Source organism: Pan troglodytes, chromosome 2 (genome assembly GCF_028858775.2).
Source record: "Pan troglodytes isolate AG18354 chromosome 2, NHGRI_mPanTro3-v2.0_pri, whole genome shotgun sequence".
Classification (NCBI taxonomy): domain Eukaryota; kingdom Metazoa; phylum Chordata; class Mammalia; order Primates; family Hominidae; genus Pan; species Pan troglodytes.
Window position 1 is genome coordinate 134,735,647 of NC_086015.1, and position 22,585 is coordinate 134,758,231.

General features: G+C 38.1%; 1 protein-coding gene across 4 annotated transcripts in view; it reads right to left on the bottom strand.

Annotated features, from left to right (window-relative positions):
- MRPL3 (mitochondrial ribosomal protein L3) overlaps positions 1-16,416 on the bottom strand; it is a 40,699-nt gene extending 24,283 nt beyond the window's left edge. The window contains exons 1-7 of one of the 4 annotated variants that reach the window (XM_009446474.5): positions 16,123-16,416; positions 15,237-15,317; positions 14,924-15,108; positions 13,811-13,902; positions 11,569-11,667; positions 3,401-3,500; positions 1,101-1,161 (exon numbers count right to left, since the gene is read on the bottom strand). In XM_009446474.5, the coding sequence (XP_009444749.1) occupies positions 1,101-1,161; positions 3,401-3,500; positions 11,569-11,667; positions 13,811-13,902; positions 14,924-15,108; positions 15,237-15,317; positions 16,123-16,214 (710 nt within the window). In that variant the 5' untranslated portion in view covers positions 16,215-16,416. 4 annotated transcript variants of the gene reach the window in all.
- Positions 16,417-22,585: the final 6,169 nt, after the last annotated feature.

Sequence of the window (22,585 nt, forward strand, 5' to 3'; positions counted from 1 at the left end):
ATATCCAGAATCTACAAAGAACTCAAACAAATTTACAAGAAAAAAACCAACCCCATCAAAAAGTGGGCGAAGGATATGAACAGACACTTCTCAAAAGAAGACATCTACGCAGCCAACAGACACATGAAAAAATGCTCATCACTGGTCATCAAAGAAATGCAAATCAAAACCACAATGAGATACCATCTCATGCCAGTTAGAATGGCAATCATTAAAAAGGAAACAACAGATGCTGGAGAGGATGTGGAGAAATACAAACACTTTTACACTGTTGGTGGGAGTGTAAATTAGTTCAACCATTATGGAAGACAGTGTGGCGATTCCTCAAGGATCTAGAACTAGAAATACCATTTGACCCAGCAATCCCATTACTGGGTATATACCCAAAGGATTATAAATCATGCTACTATAAAGACACATGCACACATATGTTTATTGTGGCACTATTCACAATAGCAAAGACTTGGAACCAACCCGAATGTCCATCAATGATAGACTGGATTAACAAAATGTAGCACATATACACCATGGAATACTATGCAGCCATAAAAAAGATGAGTTCATGTCCTTTGCAGGGACATGGAAGCTGGAAACCATCATTCTGAGCAAACTATCGCAAGGACAGAAAACCAAACACCGCATGTTCTCACTCATAGGTGGGAACTGAACAATGAGAACACTTGGACACAGGGCGGGGAACATCACACACCAGGCCCTGTCAGCGGTGAGGGGCTGGGGGAGGGATAGCATTAAGAGAAATACCTAATATAAATGACGAGTTGATGGGTGCAGCAAACCAACATGGCACACGTCTACCTATGTATCAAACCTGCACGTTGTGCACATGTACCCTAGAACTTAAAGTATAATAAAAAAAAACAAATAAAAATAAAAGCTATAACCTGATGTGAACCCTTTACATACAATTAATTTGGCACAATTTAAAAACCAGTGTAGGTAACATGAAAGATTTGAATTCAGAATGAGAAATATATTTATCCTTTATTCACTGACTTGAAAGACTGTACTTCTTTCACTTATTCTGTTCTCTTTTAATAGATGAAAACAAAAGGAAAAGAGAACTCGCTATGAGGACCTACGTTTTGGCTGTGACATCCACATACTGTCCTGGACGAAAGTGAGCAGCATAAAGAGGAGTGCCTTTATGAAAAGAAAATGAAAAATCAATATGAAATTTGACAGCACAGAAACAACTTTATTCAACACAAACTATATCCAGGAAGGCTTCTAGCTGATTTCAAAAATGGTAAGAGATTCTCTTCTGCAATTAGAAACATCCAAACAATGAAATTATTCAACACATATGTCTTTTGATTGACTTCACAGAGACCAAAAGTGGTGCTGTTTGAAATGAGTGATTCCCATGACAACACAGTGTTCTTGCTGTCAAACACATAAATTTGATGATTCTTGGTTGTTTTAGTGAATAACAGTATACTAAATTAAGATATGTTTCTTGTTTTCACATTGGGAAAACAAAAACAAGAATAACCAAAAAATGTTGGGGCTTCATTAAATATCCTGCACCCATTGGACAAACAGGAAACAATTACTTGAACCCAAGTCCCTCATATGGTGTGTAATGATCATGGTACGTATGACATCTATATAAAGCCTCTACATATCAGATTTTGGGTGAACTCTTCATTGTACCAGTAAACTATAGTTCTCCAGTTCATGCCTAGATAATTAGAATAGCAAAAAATTGCCTTTATAGATACTCTTATTAAATTTTATATAGAAACGTTTACAAAACTAGTCGTATGCAAATAAAGTCTTACTTTAAATGTACTTGGGAAATGTTATTTTTAAAAGTTTTAAATTTTGTGATGAATCAAAGCCCTTCATAATATTGTTTACATAAACTTGAAAGTAACATTTATGAGAACTCTTTGGCAATCAATTAGCAAACATTTATAGTGCACTTACAAATATGTGCAGCTAGAAATTCAAGAATATAAGAATATAAGACATGGCCCCTGACAGCAAGAAATTTATTATCTTGGTGAAGAATAAACATTAACATCATCAAATAAGATACATTTTTTTAAATGGCAGAAACCACTGTAGTAGAGAATGTAACTGAAAGTTTATTTATAGTTATAGTTTATTTAATACAAGCAGCAAAGTGCTGTAAGATTGCAGGGGGGGAATTTCCTTTAAGTTATAACCCAACCTGGATTTATATAGGCAGAGAAAAACCTTGAATGAAGAAAATATAGAGATTTAATCATTCCACATTGTCTACATATTATCAAAACATCACATTGTATCCCATAAATGTATATAATTTTGATTTATCAATCAAAAATAGTACTAATTTTTTAAAAAGAAATTAAGTGACCTTTTATGAGGCTGAATTGCTGATTTTTGACCATTTTTGACCCCAAAAACAATTTTGTATGATTTGAGCTACAGCAAAAGTTAATGTGGCTTAATTTTATCTTTATCATAAACATAAACAAAGAGTTTAAGAAAGTTAGATGTGTTAATACCAAAGAGAATATTAAAAAGTGCTTCAGAACTGTCTACACAACCAAATATTTTAGAACTATCCCTTTATATTTAAAGTATTTCCATTATAAACTATTCTAATATACAATGGCCCAAGTACCTCTACTAATTTTTATATTTGTTTAATTCCATTTACCTTGCCTTAAAATTGCAAAATCTTAACTTCAAAGAATACTTTTAATTCTACCTTGTATCAAGGCTGACCCTCTGTCACACCAATAAAAGCCTACTGCAACTGTATTTTACTTAAAGCAGTTTAGTTCAGATATTAAATACCAAATCTTAAAACAGCATTCTACTGTCTTCTTGTCAGAACTCAAGTTCAGAGATCAGGGAGCTTTTCTGAAGTTCAGACATCAAAATGTTATATTTTGCTAACCATATGAGCCAATATAATCATATGCCAAATCTTTACTCTTTGACAGTCCACGGATTAGGCAAAATATCTTGGAAATTTTAAGTAAGAATCTTTACATTGAGGTGCTATGGTCGGTCCCTTCTGTTATTATATTTTCTCCAGTTCTTCTATCTAAGCAAGAGCCTGGCTATTTTTCATGAATGCCAGCCTGTGAACAACGATCTTTGAATTTTAAAAGTTAGTGTATTTCTTTGAGGTGGCTTTTTCAAATATTAAACTCTCTCTACATTAAAAACAAAAGTGTTCCTCCCTCTCTCACAGAAAGCAAAGAGTTATCTACAGGTTTTTCCACTAAAAAAAAAAAAACAAAATGAGATACAGTTTTGTATTTAAAAGTAAGTGTTTGAGACTTTGCATTTTAGATGTAGCTTTATTGAAAGGGCTGACATTAAACAAATTGCATATTTGGGTATTTTTACCTCCCTCCTCTCCCCAACCTCAAATTACCTGGTTTAATTGCAGCATTATCTGTTATATTAAAGATTTTAACTGTCTGTTTCGGCGGCAATCCAAGTTCCCGGTAAAATTCCAATATGGATGTAGCTTTCTAGAGGAAAAGCAGCACATATAAGTAATACATTGAATATTAAAAGTGGAATTGAATGCATGGAGATCTAAACCAAGTTATTAACACCCCAGAAAATAAATCAAAGCATACCTTATTCCTTAATGAACAAAGGGCACCCAATTCCCCTTATTTAAGGGAGGTGAGATTTATAGCTATATTTTATTACATCTCTTTGAATAATCTTACTACTTAGATTCCAACCATGTACACAGTGTTCAAATATAGCACACTGGGAAAGACCTCTGTTCTGCAGGAAAATAAAGAGTTGTGCTCATATTTAAATTCTGACTGTCTGAATTAAGAACCCAAACCCCGAAAAATCAACTCTCTGCCTATTCTGCACTTATTCTAAACTGGAAGAAAACACGGTATGTTACATTTAAATGTTATGACCACAAACTTCAGAATCTCAAATGTGGCCTGGTTATATCTAGAGATACCTACATATCTCTGGTTAAATCATTTTCACACTCTATAAGGAAACTAAGTCACATCCTTTTCTAAAATCTTCAGCACTGTTTCCTCTTCCTCCCTTTGAGTTGATCAAATAAAAGAATTAAGAGAACTTCTCCATGCTTTTACCAAATCAAATTGTCTATACCAGCACTAATATATTAACAGTACTATCCTCCCACCCCACTCTAGGTTACACATGAGATGCACATGGAGAGCTTCTAGAAAATGCCAACGGCAAGGGCCCTCTGCTTAGAGATTGTAATTTCACTGTCTAGTGTGGGGTCTAGGCATTGCTAATTTTCAAGCACCTCACATGATTTCTATGTCAAACTGGGGCTGGAAATCATGCTGACAGATGAGCTCTCCATACTTTTATTAAAAGCACTAATTCCCACCCCTTCTCACCTATTCAATGGTTTCCTCCTGAAATTGTCCCCACTCTCTTCTAAGAAATCTTCATTTTTTTCCCCTTTCTACTGGAACTTCCTATCACTATATATAACATGTCACAATAATTCGCATATTAAAACAAACTTTTTCTTGACCACATATTCTTTAGCTAATTTTTCTGTTCCCCCTTACAGCAAAGCTCCTGGAAAGACTTGCCAAGTCTACTTTCTCTCCTCCCATTCTGTGAACCCAGTTTAATCAGCGCTTTCAGCTCCTAGCACTCAATGCAAAGTGCTTGTCATTCACCAAGGATCTCCATATGGTCAACCACACTGGTTGATACTCATTTTACTGAATCTACCAGCAATGCTTAACACAGGTGACCACTCTCTCCATGGAAGACTTTCTCTTGGCTTCCAGTTACTACTCTCTCGGTTCTCATATATGTGAATGTCTGCACATCTCTAACTTCAATTCCAAATTCTACTTTGAACTATACATTCACATGTCCAACTGCCAAGTCATTATCTCCACTTCAATGTCATATAGAAACTTAAGCTTAACGTGTCTAAAACTGAACTCAACTCCCTTCACCAAGCCTGCCCTTCCCAGGCCTTCTTCCAAATCTCAATAAAAAAGGCAACTCCATAATGCTGCCGTATAGGTCAAAAATCTTATGGTCACCCTTGATTCTTTTCTTCTTCACATTCCACGTCCCATTCATCAGCAATTCCTCCAGACTATTTAAAAATACAGCCCACGCCAACCACTTACCACCCCATCCCAATGTCAACCTCATCCATTATCTTCTGCCTGGATTATTTCAATAGCCTCCAAACTGGTCTCCAAGCTTCCACCCTTCCGACTCTCTAGTCTGTTCTCAATTCACAGGCTGGCATTATCATTTTAAAACTCAAGCCATATCATATATCTACAGTGGCTTCTACTTCTTACAGAATCAAGTCCTAAGTCCTTACCATGGTTTAAAATGTTCTACACAATCTGACCTCATCTTTTACTCTCCTCCTGACTCACCCTGCTTCAGAAAAAATGCACTCCCTTATTGGCCCAAGAACACATCAAACACTGGCCTCAAGACCTTTGCGCATCCTACTGCCTCTGTCTAGAATGCTTTTCTGCCATATTTTTGCATGACTGGCTCCCTTACTTATTCAGGTATCAATCAAAATATCAACTTACCTTGTCTAATTACTCAATCTGAAATAGCACCATTTTTTGTCACTTATCCCCTCAGCCTACTTTTATTTTATTAAAGCATATTATTTTATTAATACCAGTTTTTTAGGCATACCAGGAAGCTTCCGAGAAAAATCCTTTATATTTTTAGTATTACCCTTCAAAGCATTTATCTCCATGTGTCATGATACACATTTTTTACTGTTTCTATGTCAGCAGTACCCAACCTTTTCGGTACCAGGGACTGGTTTCATGGAAGACCATTTTTCCACAGACCAGTGGAGGCAGCAAGAGGGATGGTTTCAGAATGAAACTGTTCCACCTCAGATTATCAGGCATTAGAGTCTCATAAGGAGCATGCAACCTAGATCCCTCGCATGCACAGCTCCTATAGGGTTTGCGCTCCTATAAGAATCTAACGCTGCCACTGATCTGACTGACAGGAGGTAGAGCTCAGGTGGTAACTAATGCTCACTCACCTGCCATTCACCTCCTGCTGTGCAGTCCCATTCCTAACAGGCCACAGAGCAGTCTACAGCCCGGGGGATGGGGACCCCTGTTCTATGTAACAGCCTCCCCATTTCACCCCTAAACCTACCCAAATCTAAGCTTCCTGAAAGCAGAGACTTGCTTTAGTTGCTGCTATATCCCCAACTCCTGGTAGATCCTGCTGTCTGCTCTCCACTCCTGCCTTCTGTCCTGCTATTGTAAATATCACTACAACCAGTGTCACTAAAAACAAAACCTATGGACATCTTATTTTCTTATAATTTCTGGGTCTTCCCCCCACCTTAATTCTTAAGACTCGATATAGATTGCTATAGGACTTGACAAAAAAGTTATGCCACTTTTTATTTCCTGATGTGAAGAGTGCCTCTTTCATCACAATATAACATAGTACATCTATTTTCCTGCTGTTCGCTCTCCCTCAACTTTCTAACCATAAATGAAGAACCCGCAGGCCCCCAATGGCTATGTTACTCTATGTATGCTTTCCTGAATCTGTCTGCACCACTCTCTTCATCTGTGATCTCCTCCCTACCCTGCATCTCCAAAGCTTCAAAGTTGAGGAAGAGGGAACAGCAGGTAGATGTATCTGTGCTCGTTTTATTCTGGTGAAAGAGGCACTCTTCACACTGGGAAATATAAGTACATGTCTCTAGTACTAAATTCAGTTATATTTCCTATCCAGATCCCTCTCTGAGCAGCCTTACCAGAGCACATTGCTCCTTTGTCTATGCCAACACTAGACACTGGAATATCTCAAGTGTATCTACTCAAATGTTGGTCAGCATGCTGACCTGTGAGCACCTGGATGGTAAAGGCTGTTTTTTATTCATTTGTGTCTCTAACTTTACAGCTAAGCACAGTGGCAAGTTAGACAATAAAGAAGTGGGCTAAACCAACGATGAAAAGAAACAGAAGATAAAGGACAGGCAACCATCTGGGTATAAAGTTTGCCTAACTCTTCCCACTTTTCTACTCTTCTGCTCCATCAGTTCTTGGAACACGACGTTACTGTGGCCTCAATCTTCAGGTCTAGTTACTGTAAAAGTATAGGCCTAAGAGATATATCATGACTTGCTCTGAGGATGAACAAATCAGCAAGAAACTATTATAAAACCAAACCAATAGTAATTGTAATTTTCAAAAAGCAAGAATAGCAGCAACTAAAAAACCCTAACCAACTCAAGATGACACTGATAATAACAAAGTATCCTTCCCCCAAATTCCAATGAAGTGCCTGCAGAGTCAGACTTGTTTGTAGAATATAATATGTGAATACTTAGCAAACTTTAGTTACTTGTTCAGTTTAAAATGTAAACCATTAGTACTTATAACTTACTCAGTTGCCATAGTTGACATGAAATTGGGTGGCACTGGCCTGTAAGCACAGTTTAATTTTTGGATCAGTCTACAACTTACCAGGAATCCCCCTGGGGCTCTCCAGTGGAGCCTACAACAAATGCCGAGAAGCTCTACTTTGATGTCCACTGAAGACTGTTCTATACCTCACAAGAGTTCTCTCAAGAAGCTATCCTTTCCTCCACAAGAGTGATAACACAAATTCATTCCAATCATTCTCTATTATTTTATTTCCTACACACTGAAATTAACACTAACACCCAACACCACTATTATCAAGTCCCCTGCTTTTCATCTTCAATCATACTCACTTCTGCAACAAGAGCAAACACAAAATTTTCATTTAACAGTATGGCTCCTTTAAATTATTTTCCTGATGTATAAAATTCAGATTTATTAAATTTTAGAATGGACTTCAAGTTTATTTTTGACATTCACCTATTCCACGTGATTTTAAAAGCATATTATTTTGTTAATGCCAGCTTTTTAAGCATATCTGGAAGCTTCTGAGGAAAATCCTTTACTATTCTAATAATACAAAACAGACAATATATATAAACATTTCATCCTAAGTAACTTTTTAGACTAAACCATAAATAGAACCAAGGTAAAACATACTTCTTGATTATCATCCAATTTCACTAATAGTAAATACTTTTTTCTTTTAAAATCAAAATATTATAAAACTAATTAGGTCTCAGTCAGGAGGAAAACCAAATGCTCAAGCAGAGTTAAAACCGAAGCAGTGTAAAAGACTTTTTTCTTTTTTTCAAACTTCTAAATAAGTAAATGATTTCAAAAGGCAATTTAAAAGACTGACAGTACTGTCACACTTGGATAATCCCATCTATGAGGTTGCATTCTTTTCCCCCACTTCAAAGTTCTCTGCAATTATCCTTCCCACAATGAAAATGCCTCTCCTCCTAAGATGAATTGATTTAATCAATGTTTAAGGCCACTTAACTTCCTCATTCAAAAACACTATGTACTACCTCAGTTTTTATTTATAATAAGGTACAAAACAAAAAGGCAACGTAGCCTAATTTCTTGGAGGCATAAATTCTTTACAGATTAAAAGAAAACAGTTCTAACACTATTATAAAGTGATTTAACTTCCAAATGTTTAGATATATGAAATTTTATATTCATAGGTCTTCGTTTTTTAAAAAATCCTCTATAATCAATCAATTTGCATTTTTTCCTGAGAGCTATAATATGGAAGTCTGGATACTTTTAGTTTCAAAAATCTTTGTTTTCAAACAAAAATGATGTATTTACAAAGAATTCTAAAACTTCATTTTCACATTTCATTTTGAAGAAAGGTCATTTTATAGACAAAGCTTTTTCTTGTTATTGTAATAAATGTCATCTGGACTTAGAAATTTTGTATCTTGAAGAAATTTTATATCTTGAAGAAAGAAGGTCCTTCACAGTACTTTCTATGCTAGAGAAGTGAAGTTTTCAAAGTTTACGTAAATTAAGTGGGTCAAAATCCACCACAACATTAGAACACAACATCCAAATCACCCTGCTGTGCTATGTAACCACTGAAGGGAATAAAGCTATCAGAATAAGCTAAAGAGAAAAAACTGTGTGAACAGCCTCGACTATGAAATGCAACACCTATCATTCTGTAATATTAATTATTAGTACTGTTATAGTAATACTATTAGTATTACTTTCATAAAATTTTGATTATAACACATCTTTATCACTAAGTAAAATAGAATAAATTGAGCTCCCATGTACTTTTTTCCTCCAAAGTTGTTTTTTCTTGAGAATTAAAATATTCAGAGAACCAATGTGAGACTTTCAGAACTGGAAGATAATTCAGAGACCATCAAGTACTATTCCTTGTTTTTATGGGTAAGAAAATAGATGTTCAAAAGGTGAGTATAGGGGACCTAAAGGTAGAAATCAGGATTAGAACTCAACTTTTCTGATCCCACATCACTTGTTTTCTCACTACCTCATATTTCAGAGGAAGCAATCTTCACAGACCTGGCTGGGGCAGAAGGGATTACCCTAGCATGCTTGATTTACAAATATCAAGGCCATGAAGGCATCAATTTACAAAACTTGTAATGAAAATGAAGATGATGATGCTAGTCATTACAAAAACACAGAAGTACAATCAAGTAGAAAACAGTGGCATCTATCAAACCAAAGAATTACTCATATGAAGGCTGGTACATAATAAATTTTTAAAAAGTCAAACACTTTTGATTTTTTTAAAAAGTTCCCATAAATATCTCATTGTACTCTATAATTACTATGGAGTTATGTGAAACCCAAATTTGTTAGTCAATAAACTGTTAAGAATAGCAGGACAGATATTATGACAAAGCTTTAAAGAAAAATAAATGGAGTATGCTACCATAATATTCAAAAATAGCTAACTTCTCTAACACGAAACAAAATAAACCATGTCACAGATTTCAGTGATTTCCACCACCACTTATTGACTAATCAGTATTTCTCACCTTTTATAGAACTATGATTTCCTGTGAACATCTCAAACATCTTTCCTCCAAAGCTTCCCTTTTCCTTGTTCCTATCCCAGAGTATGCAATCAGCACTGACCTAGTTGTGTCCTCCCACCCAGTCCTTTCCAATCCCTGCCCCTTCCAATCTCAATGCAACTGCCTTGCTTCTAAAGGCTCTTATCAACTCTCCCCTGATCTCTTAAAACAATCTCCTAAAAACTCTTTCCTCCTATCAGATTTTTAAAATTTTAGTTAACTAATTTAACAATCTGAACAAGTTACTGACCTAGTTAAAGAATTCAGAAAGCACCTCAAAGTCCGTAAGATGAAGTCTAAACCTCACACACTACCTTGATAGCTGCAGCTTCACCACCCTCCCAACACTGGCCCAGGCCTGCACACTAAAATGCAGCCACATTACACTTCTCTCCCCAAGCACACATGCTCTTCCACGTCGTCTCTGCTTCTGCAGAGGCCATTCTCTCTGGCATGCCTGTAACACCCATTTTCCTTTCTGTTCTCCCTGTGAAACCTCCTGGGATTTTCCCTGGCAGAATTGGCTGTCTCCGGTTCTGTGCTCCTTGGATTTATAATATTGTACTGGGATGGCTGGTTTATTTGTGTAACTTCCTCACTAGCTTGAGCTCCCAGTGGGTAGATATCAAGACACAGTTAAGTAAGGCTCTGGTGTCTGTCGCTCTACCTTTTACCAGTGGGTGACTTTGAATGAGTTAGTTAACTGCGTTAGCCTCAGAGGCTGAAAAGTTTATATAAAGTAACAAATGAAAAAAGCGTAATGCTTATGCACGTGGCATGTAATAAATGTTCAATAAAAGTTAACTATCAGAAAATAGAGTAGTTAGTAGGATAAACACCTGATAGTTTTGACAGTCAGAGAGTATGGGTTGTATCCTAATTTCTGCCTTGTTCATTTCATAAACAGTTTACAATGAAAAAAAAGTTTATCTTAGAGATAAGCAATGTGTTCTAGTAAACCTAAAGATGTTTACTGAAAACCATCACCATTTTGAGAAAGGTTTTCTGGTTTTAGTTATTCAATACAGGATACTCATTGGGCAGCTTTTCCAAACTTAAACTACAAACTCAGTACTCTACTTAAAAAAAAATGCTTTATTAAAAAAAATCTGATTTGGGTTCTTATACAGCTTTCTCCCAAACACTGAAAGCTCCTTCCAGAATACACAAAATTAATTTCCACATGCTCTTGGTGTCAAGAGTTAAGACAATTTTCCATAGGAAGAAAGTGAAATGAAACATAAAACAATAACAAAATAACCAAATCTACTGAGTGTCTGTTATATTCCAAGCACATCTTAAAAACCTAATTTAATCCTTGTGATAAATCTATTAGGTATGTAGTATTTTTGTTCCCATTGTACAGATATACAAGCACTACAGCTTAGAGAGGTAAAATTACTTGTTCCAGATTCAGGGAGAGGTATTAGAACAAACTCAAGAGTCTCCAAGACTCCTGGGCAAAATGGCTGTGCCAGACTGCCTCCCCCAAATACACAATTTACCTCACAAACAAATGCAAGTTTGTGGCTGTGGAACAATCTCAAAACATAAACTCATCCAGATTTGAAACTGATGAAAAATGCAGTATTCTAGCTATGAAAATACATCCTTACACGAAAACGTGATACAGTTTTTCCTCCTACAGACAGGGTTGCCATTTTTCCATTACAGTTTTCCTTTGACGTATATTTTAAGACATGACAGTCTTGTACCTAAAAAAACAAACATAAAAAAACTAAGCATGTGCCAATATATATTTTAACATTACAAACCAGCCACATTGAGACCTTAGGACAAATAGGAATTCCCTACAGTTACTTACCTCATCTTTCCTCTAACACCAACCACAATCTTAAAAATATAAATTTAAAAAAAAAATGATTAAATACGCACTTTGGGAGGCCGAGGCGGGCAGCTCATGAGGTCAGGGGATCGAGACCATCCTGGCTAACACGGTGAAACCCCATCTCTACTAAAAATACAAAAAATTAGCCGGGCATGCTGGTGGGCGCCTATAGTCCCAGCTACTCGGGAGGCTGAGGCAGAAGAATGGCGTGAACCCAGGAGGCGGAGCTTGCAGTAAGCCAAGATTGCGCCACTGCACTCCAGCCTGGGGGACAGAGCAAGACTCCGTCTCAAAAAAAAAAAAAAAAAAAGATTAAATACATACAGAAAAGAACATATACAACAAAATGAGTATAAAAAAAATATACATGTAACCACTACCCAGCTCAAGAAGTAGAATCCCAAAAGCCCGTGTGTGTCTCTTCCCAATCACCTCCTCATCTTTTTACCCAAAAGCAGGAGTTCTCAAAAGTATGGTCACCAGACAAGCAGTGTCAGGATTCCCTGGGAACTTAATAAAGACGCTGATTCTCAGGCCTCAATCCAGACCTACTGAATCAGAATCTTTGTGTTTTATAAGACCTCTAAGTGATCCTGAGGTTCACTAAAGTTTGAGAAGCACTGCCCTAGAAATAACTCTTGACATTTATGGTAACTATTTACTTTTCTTTATAATTACTATATTGGAAAGTATTGCCTGCTTTAAACTTTATATAAATGGAATCAGATTTTATGCATTTTATGTACTCTTCCATGTCTTACTTCACTTAACATATTTGTAAGGTTCATCTATATTGTGTGTAGCTCTATTCTGTTCATTTTCATTGCTGTACATTTCATTATGTGAATATAACATGATTTGTTTACCTGTTCTACTGTGGACAGAGACTTGGGTTATTTCTAGTTTGTTGGCGTTAAGTGTGATGCTGCTGCTCAAGTTTTCTAGTAATACTTGGAGTGGAATTGCTAGACTACAGGCTAACTTGTCTTAATTTTGCCACATAATGCTAAAGTGTTTTCCAAAATGGTTTTGTACCAATTTACAATCCCACCAGCCATTACTGAAAGCCCCCTGCCCCCGCCAGTTTCTTCAGAGTTCACAAAACTATTGTCTTATACTTGATCATTCAGAGCCAATAATAATTTGCAAAGGATCTACAGACTCTTTGAGCCTTATTAGCACTCTAAGCACTTAGGTGCATGAGCTGTTACTTTACATCACCTGTATCATTACTTGCCTAAGACTAAGCCCCAAGATCAACTGAGTTGTTCAAAGTGATTGGGGGAGTGATGATCTCTTACCAGTATCTTTCTATAATAATAATAATAATAACAACAATGATAATGATAAAGACAATAGTAGCTAATATTTAGTGGACACTTAACATTGTTTCAAGTGCCTGACATTTATCATCTTGTGCAATCGACACAATAACCTTTTGAAGTAGGTCACAATTATTTCTTTTACAGAATAGAGTATCTTTTACAGATGAGGCACAGTGCTCCAAGGAACACACTAGTAAGTGGCAGAATCAAGATTGCAACTCAGGTATTCTGGTCTCAGGACACACATTCTTACCCACTAGACTATAGCTTACCTTAGTGAACAAAATACAGCCTCACCAGACAAGAGTATTATATTCTGTTAGCAAAAAGACCAAAACTGTAATCTGGAGTTGAAAGAACTCCATAAAAGGAAACAAAATGGGATTGAGATTTTTTTCCAATTATGAAGTAAACAAGGGGATCTGTAAAAGGCTAGGTTATACTTTAAAAAAAAAATTCATTGCTCCAGTTATCCCAATACCAGTATCAGAAGGCCACTGCTCAGGCAAGAGTGAGAACATTCCTGAAACCACCATAAGTTCTTTAATACTATTTATGTTCAACATTACCCCTTTCTTCACCATACAGTTCCATGTTTCAGGACACAAATAGTTCTTGTTAAGGTTTGCACAAACAGATCTTGAAACACATAGATATCTCTTACGTCTTCTGTTTCTCTCTTACCTGAAGTAATGTGACCACATGCTTTTGACCATCCTTGGTCCATAAAGGCATCATGCCCAGCTTCAAGGCAATAAGACCAACTCTAAAGGAACCTGGCAATTAAAACCAAAGCAATGTGAACAAAAGCTTTTGCAACATTCACCAACACTATGAAATCGTTTTTCCTAAAATCAGGTTTCCGTATGAGGAGCAGGCACATAAGAAATATGCTAATATATTCACAGAGTAAAATAGGACTGTTCTTTACAGATATAAGTGCCTTCAACCATGCCTGGCATGACATATTGGTGCTCAATAAATATTTGTAAAATGAACAAACATAAATATATGAAATAAAGAAAACAGATAAGTTAGATATATTCTGGTTTTAAATAATGGCATTCATCTAGGGCATGATAAATCCATCATTTTGCTTTCCTAGTATCAATTCTTACCCAACTTTATTCATTAGAAAACATCTATCACTCAAACTCTGAGAAGTTAGCTGAGGCTATAGAGATGCCACAACTGGTCATACATTGCTAAAATATGTCAGTCTACAACAAGACACTTAGATTCTTTGCATAAACTGGTAAAGTTGCCTCACTAAGAAGTTTTGATAACTATCCAATTCGACTGTCACAATAAACCCTAACCAGGGACCACACACTTAATAGAAAAGGCCTTATTCCTCTTGGTCTGGCCACACATGGGTTTAGCATCCTCCTAGACACAAAGAGCTGATTCAGCGGTTATGCTTCCCAAATCTACAGTGCTAGAGCATCCCAACTGAACATCCATGCAACACATTACAATTTACATCATACTCTTCCAGCCTTTCTTTCCTGACTTATATTCTTTTTAGCTGAAGTAAACAAGAGAATCTATGCAGAATGATTCTCCCTTCACCTATAAAACAGCTTCTCAAGGAGGTCTTTATTATCATCAGACATTCACTAAAACTAGACTAGGAGGTTGGAAATAAACATGCAAAACAAACCACAATAAAACACACGCAGCACATGAAAAATAAATTCAAGAAATGATAAATTATCAGGTAGTCACTATGATTTTAAATGTGTCCAGCCATACAGTAATTAGGAAATGAGAGCTCATCAAATACAAAATAATCACCTGGTTCCCAAGGATGTATAGGCCATGGTTCATCTTTCAGAGGACATAGTTTACTTGCTAATTGGGCTTTATCTTCATCAGAGACCAACTGCTTAATGAATGGGACATTTTCTTCAGAAAGATGCTCATCCCACCATGTACCACTCTTTCCATGAAGACCTCTAACAAAAAGCCAGATGTGTGTTCTATAAAAAGAAAAAATAAATAAAACCAAACCACAATTTAAAAACTTCCTCCACTTAATATAGAAAAGGGAAGTCACAAATTGGAAAGTGTAGTCAGGGCCTTGGGAAAGGGCTTGGATTCTGTATACCTTTTTTTCAGGTCTCCAACCTTTTCCTCACTCCCCACGTTCCTTCGGATAAGGCTCACATTTAAACTGTTAGTCGTTACCCTGGAGAAAAAAATTCATCTTCTCCTCGCAGATAAACAGATTCCCCAAAAAACAGTCCTACCTATAGACATGAAAAGCCACTAACCCATTTGGAAGTGTACCTTAATAGTTTTACATTCAGTGGAGGTGGCAGAAGGTGGCATGTTGATCTTTGTCTAACAAGCTCACCTCCTCCCTGCAATGACATGGCCTAGGTTCAGAGAAGTGAAGAAACTGGGTGTGCAAAGTTAAAAGATCCACAAAAGGCATGACCTCTGAACAGGTGAACGTACCAAGAAAGACCTTAGTGGGCGGAGGTCAGGAAGAAGGGGTGTAATTCTTGCATGGAGGGTCAGAACAGAAGTAAAGCTTTCTGCAGTCTACTCTCCTTTTGTAGTCAGATAAATTCAGGCTAGATTCCTAATTTTCCACTTATTAGTTGAGTGACTTTGGGCAAATTAACTCACCTCCCTAACCTTCAGTTTTATCTGTAAACCTTATGATAGCAGTTTGCTCCCGTGAGGCTACATAAGGCACCTAATACACTTAGCAGAGCGCTTAGTACCTGGCAAACGCTCACTAATTGTAAGATATGATTGCTGTTAATAGCGTTCGCTGCTAGTGGCTGGCTCATAAGCGTTTTTTAAAAATCACCACTTCAATCCCCTTAGAACGTGCTTCCTTAGGTTAACGGCCCTTATTCTTCTGTGTCCCACGTCTCAACAGAGCCCCTTCCTCCTCCACCCAGGGGAGGCCCAACTGCACCAGGCCATTCCACTGCTTCAGGACGCAACTGTGCAGGTAGGACACCCTCACACCTTCCTACCTGTTCCCCTGGCCCAGGGCAGCACCCAGGCCGTCCCCGAGTCGACCCAGCACCTGGGCGCCGACCTGCGTCAGCAGCCTCCAACCCGGCATGGATTAGCCCGGGAAGACTCGACTCACGACTTCCGGGCGCCCTGCCGCTCTGCTTTCAGGGAGTCCCCACGCCACCGCCACGTGGACGCAGTAGCCGTGGGGAAGTTTTCGCAATGGCCGCCGGAACGGTAGCCGGCCGATGCTCTCCGCGACGGAAAGAAAGCCGCCGGACCCACTTCCGGTGCGTTTTACAATGAACTCCGGGCACTCGAGTCGCTCCCCGGAAACTATAGTTCCGCTTCCACCGTTGTCCTACTTTGGATCTGAGTTGGAGTAGATAGGGGTGGGAAGGGACTGACTCGCCTCTCCAGGGCTAAAATAAAAGGGATGTTCAGAGTTTCAACTTTAGAAGAATAAGGACAGACTTCCTGAGGACGCTAAGGAAAATGAAGACACTTCTGAATAGTGCCCGTTGTGAGGCAATGCATTATGCTAAGCAGCGCTTCATAATCCTATATTTGTTAATCATAAAAAACGGTCCTGAAAGGAAGTATTTATTTTTCTATTATAAATGAGGAAACTGACTCAGAATTTAGGTGCTGGTCCAAAACAACACATCTGGCAGAGGAGCAGAGTTGGCACTGAAACAGGGTTGGCATGTGTTATCAATAGACTACACCCATAGAAATGATGTATGCCTTCTAGGGCTGGATCATAAAACATATTGTTACTTCAGTTTTTGTCTCTTAGATTGCTCCCTGTGGAGAAAGCTAGCCTTCATTTCCTGCAGACACTCAAACAGCTCTGCAGAGAGGAACATATAAAGAGGAATCAACTAGCCAGTCATGACTGAGCCACCTAGGAAGTGGATCCACCAGTCCTCGGCTGCAACTCATGGAGACGTTAAGCCTGAATCTCCCAGCCAGGCCGCTCATGAATTACTGACTAGGAGAAATTGCCAGAGAAAATAAATGATTACTGTTTTTTTGAGTCATTAAGCTTTAGGGTAATTTGTTATGCAGTAATAGATTGCTAATACACCTTCTGCACAAAAAATCCCCTGTCTTGGGTTCCAGATCTAGCCTAATAACCATGTATGTGACTAGGACATTTATTCTTCTACTAATTCCCTTATTTGTCAGATTACTGTTTGTAGAAATTTGGAAATAAGAACTTTAAAGTGTAGCTATTTCAACCTTCTCTTTTTACTAGAGATCTGGCTATCTTGGTTTAACAGGTCCAGACAATGGTCAATTCCCGGCCATTACTTGGACTTTAGTGGGCTAAAAAATCTTTGCTTTGCTTGTCCATTCATTCCACTCATTGCTGTTGCAGTTACCTTAGACACTTTTCAATAATATTTTGGACCTTGAAGGAAAAACTACATCTCTTCATTCTAGCCATGCTGCCTGGCTTCCCAGATACTTAAGGATGGCTCTTCATTGAACAAACATGTTTTGAGGTGTGCTACATGCAAGAAGTTGAGAATAAGAAGATTTCTGTACTACTGCCAATAACTAACATTTCTTATCCATATAGTGTGCTAGAGTATGTGCTCAGCATTGTGGAAGCCCATAAGCCAAGGCTACTAGAAGAGAACGTGAACTCATACAAAGTCGAGTTTAATTAGCTTGATGCAGCAAAAGACAGCATATGTCTGAGGATGTTTCCAAAAGAGTGACCTGGGAGGGGCTTGAAATGAAATTTGGACTTAAGGCTGAGTGATTTTAAAGTGGCATCAGAGAAGCAGGAACTTGTTTTAGAATGGGTGCTGTCAAGAAGAAAGGACAGTTCAGCAATTGGATATCTTGATAGTCTTTGTTCTAGAGACAGGAAGAACAGAGAGGAAGTGGGCATGATGTTCATAAGAAAGCAGGAATCACTCAGAATAAGGAACTGTTAGTCATTTTGCAGCAGTGGTGTGGCCTACAGTACGGTCTGTAAGAAATATTGTAATGATGGGCTGGGCGTGGTGGCTCAGCACTTTGGGATGCCAAGGTGGGTGGATCACGAGGTCAGGAGATTGAGACCATCCTGGCTGACATGGTGAAACCCCTTCTCTACTAAAAATACAAAAAAAAATTAGCCGGGCGTAGTGGCGGGTGCCTGTAGTCCCAGCTACTCAGGAGGCTGAGGCAGGAGAATGGTGTGAACCTGGGAGGCGCAGCTTGCAGTGAGCGAGATTGAGCCACTGCACTCCAGCCTGGGTGACAGAGCAAGACTCCGTCTCAAAAAAAAAAAAAAGAAATATTGTATTGATGTTCTGCTATAAACATTGCACTCCAGTTACTAATAGTATTCATTTTTACTCTCTCAGTGTATTTTCTCACTTGATTGTTATGACAATCTGCTGTGACAATAGTATAATTATTTGGAGCTTACAGTTAAGAAAATAGGCATACAGAGATTACATAACTGAAATAAAATCACCCAGCTATTAACTGGTACCAAAGACTGTGACCATAGATAGAGCTTATGCTTTTAGACATTTTGTTTCTTTGGCTCTCTATGACAAATATGTCACTACTCTTGCCTTGCAATTTCTTTAAGGCTAAAGAGGAAAATCGGTAAGTAAACATATCACACGCAGTGGTCAGTGAGGATTGAAGAGGTAGCCATTTGGTCTAACCTTTTCCCATAGTACCAAATATCTACTAGTCCATAAGGAGGACCTTGACAGCAGGCACCACCGCTGAACTGAATCAAAGTAAAACATGGTTTGTCTGCTGTTGTAAAAAATGTGTCTCCTGATTGCCAGCCAGGGCTGAGTGGTGTCATACTTGATTTAGTCACTGTAATATGCTGCTGACAGTTACTAGGCCCAGTTGTCAAGGGACCCAGCCTAGGCTTTTCTAGGGCAGTCAGGCACTGACCTAGAGCTTCCTGTTATTTCTGATGTCATCCTTCAGACACTGCCTTAGACCCTGAAACTGTAATGCCATTTTGCCTCTCTAAGATTTCAATTCCTTATTGGAACGAAGATAACTTGCACTTTCTCTTTTTAGTGCTACAGTTCTATAACTCTTACTCCGCTAATTCAGACCAACAGATGATCTCATAAACCTTCTCTTATTAAATAAAACATTAGGAATAGATTCATTTTTGAATTACTAAAGCCATGTTCAATACAAGAGAATCATCATAGAAGGAGCAGATTTCAAAGCAAGAGTTCACTGGAAATAATATTTTATATGTGTTCCTGCCATTAGGCTCTACCATTAGCTCTTATAATGTTTGTGATATATCCTGTATAGTTGGATTATTGCAAGATGGTAAATTTTGTGTTGGGTAATTTCCACTTTAGTATTCATTTATGCTGTCTCTTAGTTTATAACATACCTTATATTTGAAATTAGAAATCTTTTAAACAATGAGTTTGGATTTACTAAGTTATCCTTTTTTTCTCCATTTTTCTCAAGTTGTGAGAATCTAGCATATTTTAAAATCAGTAAAGATGTTATGAAAGTGAGTCAAGCATTCAATGGGGATATAGATAAAATAAACTTTAAGAGATTTTTGAACTTTAAGATTTCATTGCTGGCTGAAATAGAAAATTTGAAAGGCTGTATTGCAAAATCCACAGATACTCATTCAGTAAGAGAATGAATTCTGCTTCAATGTCCTTCAGTAAGGCCAAATCACAATTTGTAACTTTAATATATTGCTTTTAAAACATAATTTTTATTTGTAAATTCCCAAGTAAGCCCACAGACTTTAGGGTTCCAAGAGATGATCAGAATTAAAATTCATTTGGCTTGAAGAAAGCCTTTAAAAAATAGAAAAAAGCAGTATGGCCATGTAGTAATCTGGGTTTAAGGTTTCAAAATTTAATGTAATTATACTAATGTCCATTTTTTAAAGTTCTTTGATTACTTAGAAAAAATATTAGCAACAGACAATGTAGCATCACATGCCAGGGAACCAATGCTTTTCAAAAGGACATCTCTTCCTCCCTGGTCTTCCTCCCAATGCCAGTGTAGTTTTGATGGCCAGAGTATAGCTCCAAACCAGTGGATACTCTAGCCACCTAGAATCATAATCAGGATTACCCCTCTGAGCCTTACAGATACAGAATCTGGAGAAATTCTAAAGACTGAGTTCATTTAGGATTTTGATTCCACTTAGAGGAGGCCTAGGGGTTCCCTGAAAAATGATAAATAACTAACATTTGCATTGCTTTTGCTAAGTGGCAGACACTGATCTATGTGCTTTCCATATATTAACTTATTTAATCCTCACCTGTGAAGTGGGTACTGTTAGTCTCATCCCCATTTTACAAATATGGAAACTGAGGCACAGAGACGATGAGCAGGTCATTCAAGTGCACGAACTTTACATTTGTTAAGTAAGTGGTGGAGACAGGAGTTGAGGCCAGGCAGGCTGTCTAGAGTCCAAGTGCTTAACTGATCTGCTGTACTGCCTCTTTCCTTAGAAGAGAAAGCTGCATAGCACATTATTGGAACACTCAGCTTAGCATCCAGAGGATACCCCAGACCAGCAAAGATTGATGATGATAGTGCTAAGCCTGCATCTTTAGGCGTCTCATCAGTCTAGATCAGAATCAGTCAGTCTCAAGAGAGAATGATGAGGCCGAACTGCTGGAGATATTCACCCATTCAATTCCTATGCAGCCTCATTGGAGGCTTTTCAGAACCCACGTGATGTTGAAAGCCTGTGATTCTCAACCCTGAATGTGTACAAGATTTACCTGGGAATCTTGCTAAAATGCGGAACCTGATTCATCAGGTCTAGGGTGGGATCTAAGAGTCTGCATTTCTAAGAAGCTCAAGATGATGTCAGTGCTGACCACATTTTGGGTAGCAGCATTCTAAAAATGGCTGTGAACTCAGAGCCAAGAGACTTGGGATTCAATCTCAGGTCTAAACTTAACTAGCAGTGCGACACAGAGTAAATCACTTCACCTCTCTGCCTGTTCATCTGTCCAGCTGAGGCCCCTTCTAGTCTTCTAAGTGAAAGTCCTTCTGGAAGGTAGAAAACAATAGTTATATTATTCTTTCTTTTTTTTTTTTCTTTTTTGTAAAGATGGAGTCTCGCTCTGTCACCAGGCTGGAGTGCAGAGTCTCACTCTGTCACCAGGCTGGAGTGCAGTGGCGTGATCAAGGCTCACTGCAACCTCCGCCTCCTGGGTTCAAGCAATTGTCCGCCTCAGCATACCAAGTAGCTGAGTTTACAGGGGCCCGCCACCATGCCCGGCTAATTTTTGTATTTTTTTTTTTAAGTAGAGACAGGTTTCACCATGTTGGCCAAGATGTTCTTGATTTCTTGACCTCGTGATCCACCTGCCTCAGCCTCCTAAAGTGCTGGGATTACAGGTGTCAGCCACTGCGCCCAGCCACAATAGTCACATTATTCTAAATGTTTACGTCCTAATTCTTGAAATCTGTAAATGTGCTTTATTACGTGACAAAAGCGACTTTGCAGATGTAATTAGAGTTTTGAACCTTGAGATGTGGAGATTATACTAGATTATCTGGGTGGGCCCAATGTAATTACATGAGTCCTTAAAATCTGAGAACATTTCTGGCTGTGGTGAGAAATGTAACAACGGAGGAAGGGTAAGATAAATGCAATGTAAAAAGAATCAACCTAACAGTGTTTACCTGGAAGATGGAAGAAGGGGTCCACAAGCCAAGGAATGCAGTGACCTCTAGAAGCTAGAAAAGGCAAGGAAATATATTCTCCTGTAGGAGCTCCAGAATAGAATGCAACCCTGCAGACACCTTCATAGTAACCCAGTGAGACTTGTGTCAAACTTTTGACCCCTAGAATTGTCAAATAACAAATTTGTGTTGTTTAAGCCATTTAGCTTTGGGTACTTTGTTATAGCAGAAATGGAAAACTATTATAGACAATTAAGCCCAAAGTTCAAAATGCTGGTAACTCATATAGCAAACAGAATTTGATTTTGGAATATTTTGAGATATAACATCAAGATTTTAAGAGAAACTGTTCTATTTTCTTTATTTAGTTTTGCTTACCTTTTTTTTTTTTTTCTTAGAGATGGGGTCTTGCTCTGTCACCTAGGCTGGAGTGCAGTAGCATGATATGGCTCACTGCAGCCTCAAACTTGTGGGCTTAAGCGATCCTCCTGCCTGCCTTCTGAGTAGCTAGGACTACAGGTGAGTGCCACCATGCCTGGCTAAATTTTTCATTTTTTTGTAGAGACAGGGTCTTGCTGTGTTGTCCAGGCTGGACTGAAACTCCTGGCCTCATGCAATCCTCCTGCTTTAGCCTCCCAAAGTGCTAGGATTACAGGCATGAGCCATCACACCCAGCCAGTATTCTATTTTCTAGTTTCCTTTGGCAGTCTAAAAAAATCATTATTAGTATGAGTAAGACCCCAAAAGCAAATGCAATAAAAATAAAAATAAATAAATGGGACCTAATTTAACTAAAAAGCTTCTGTACAG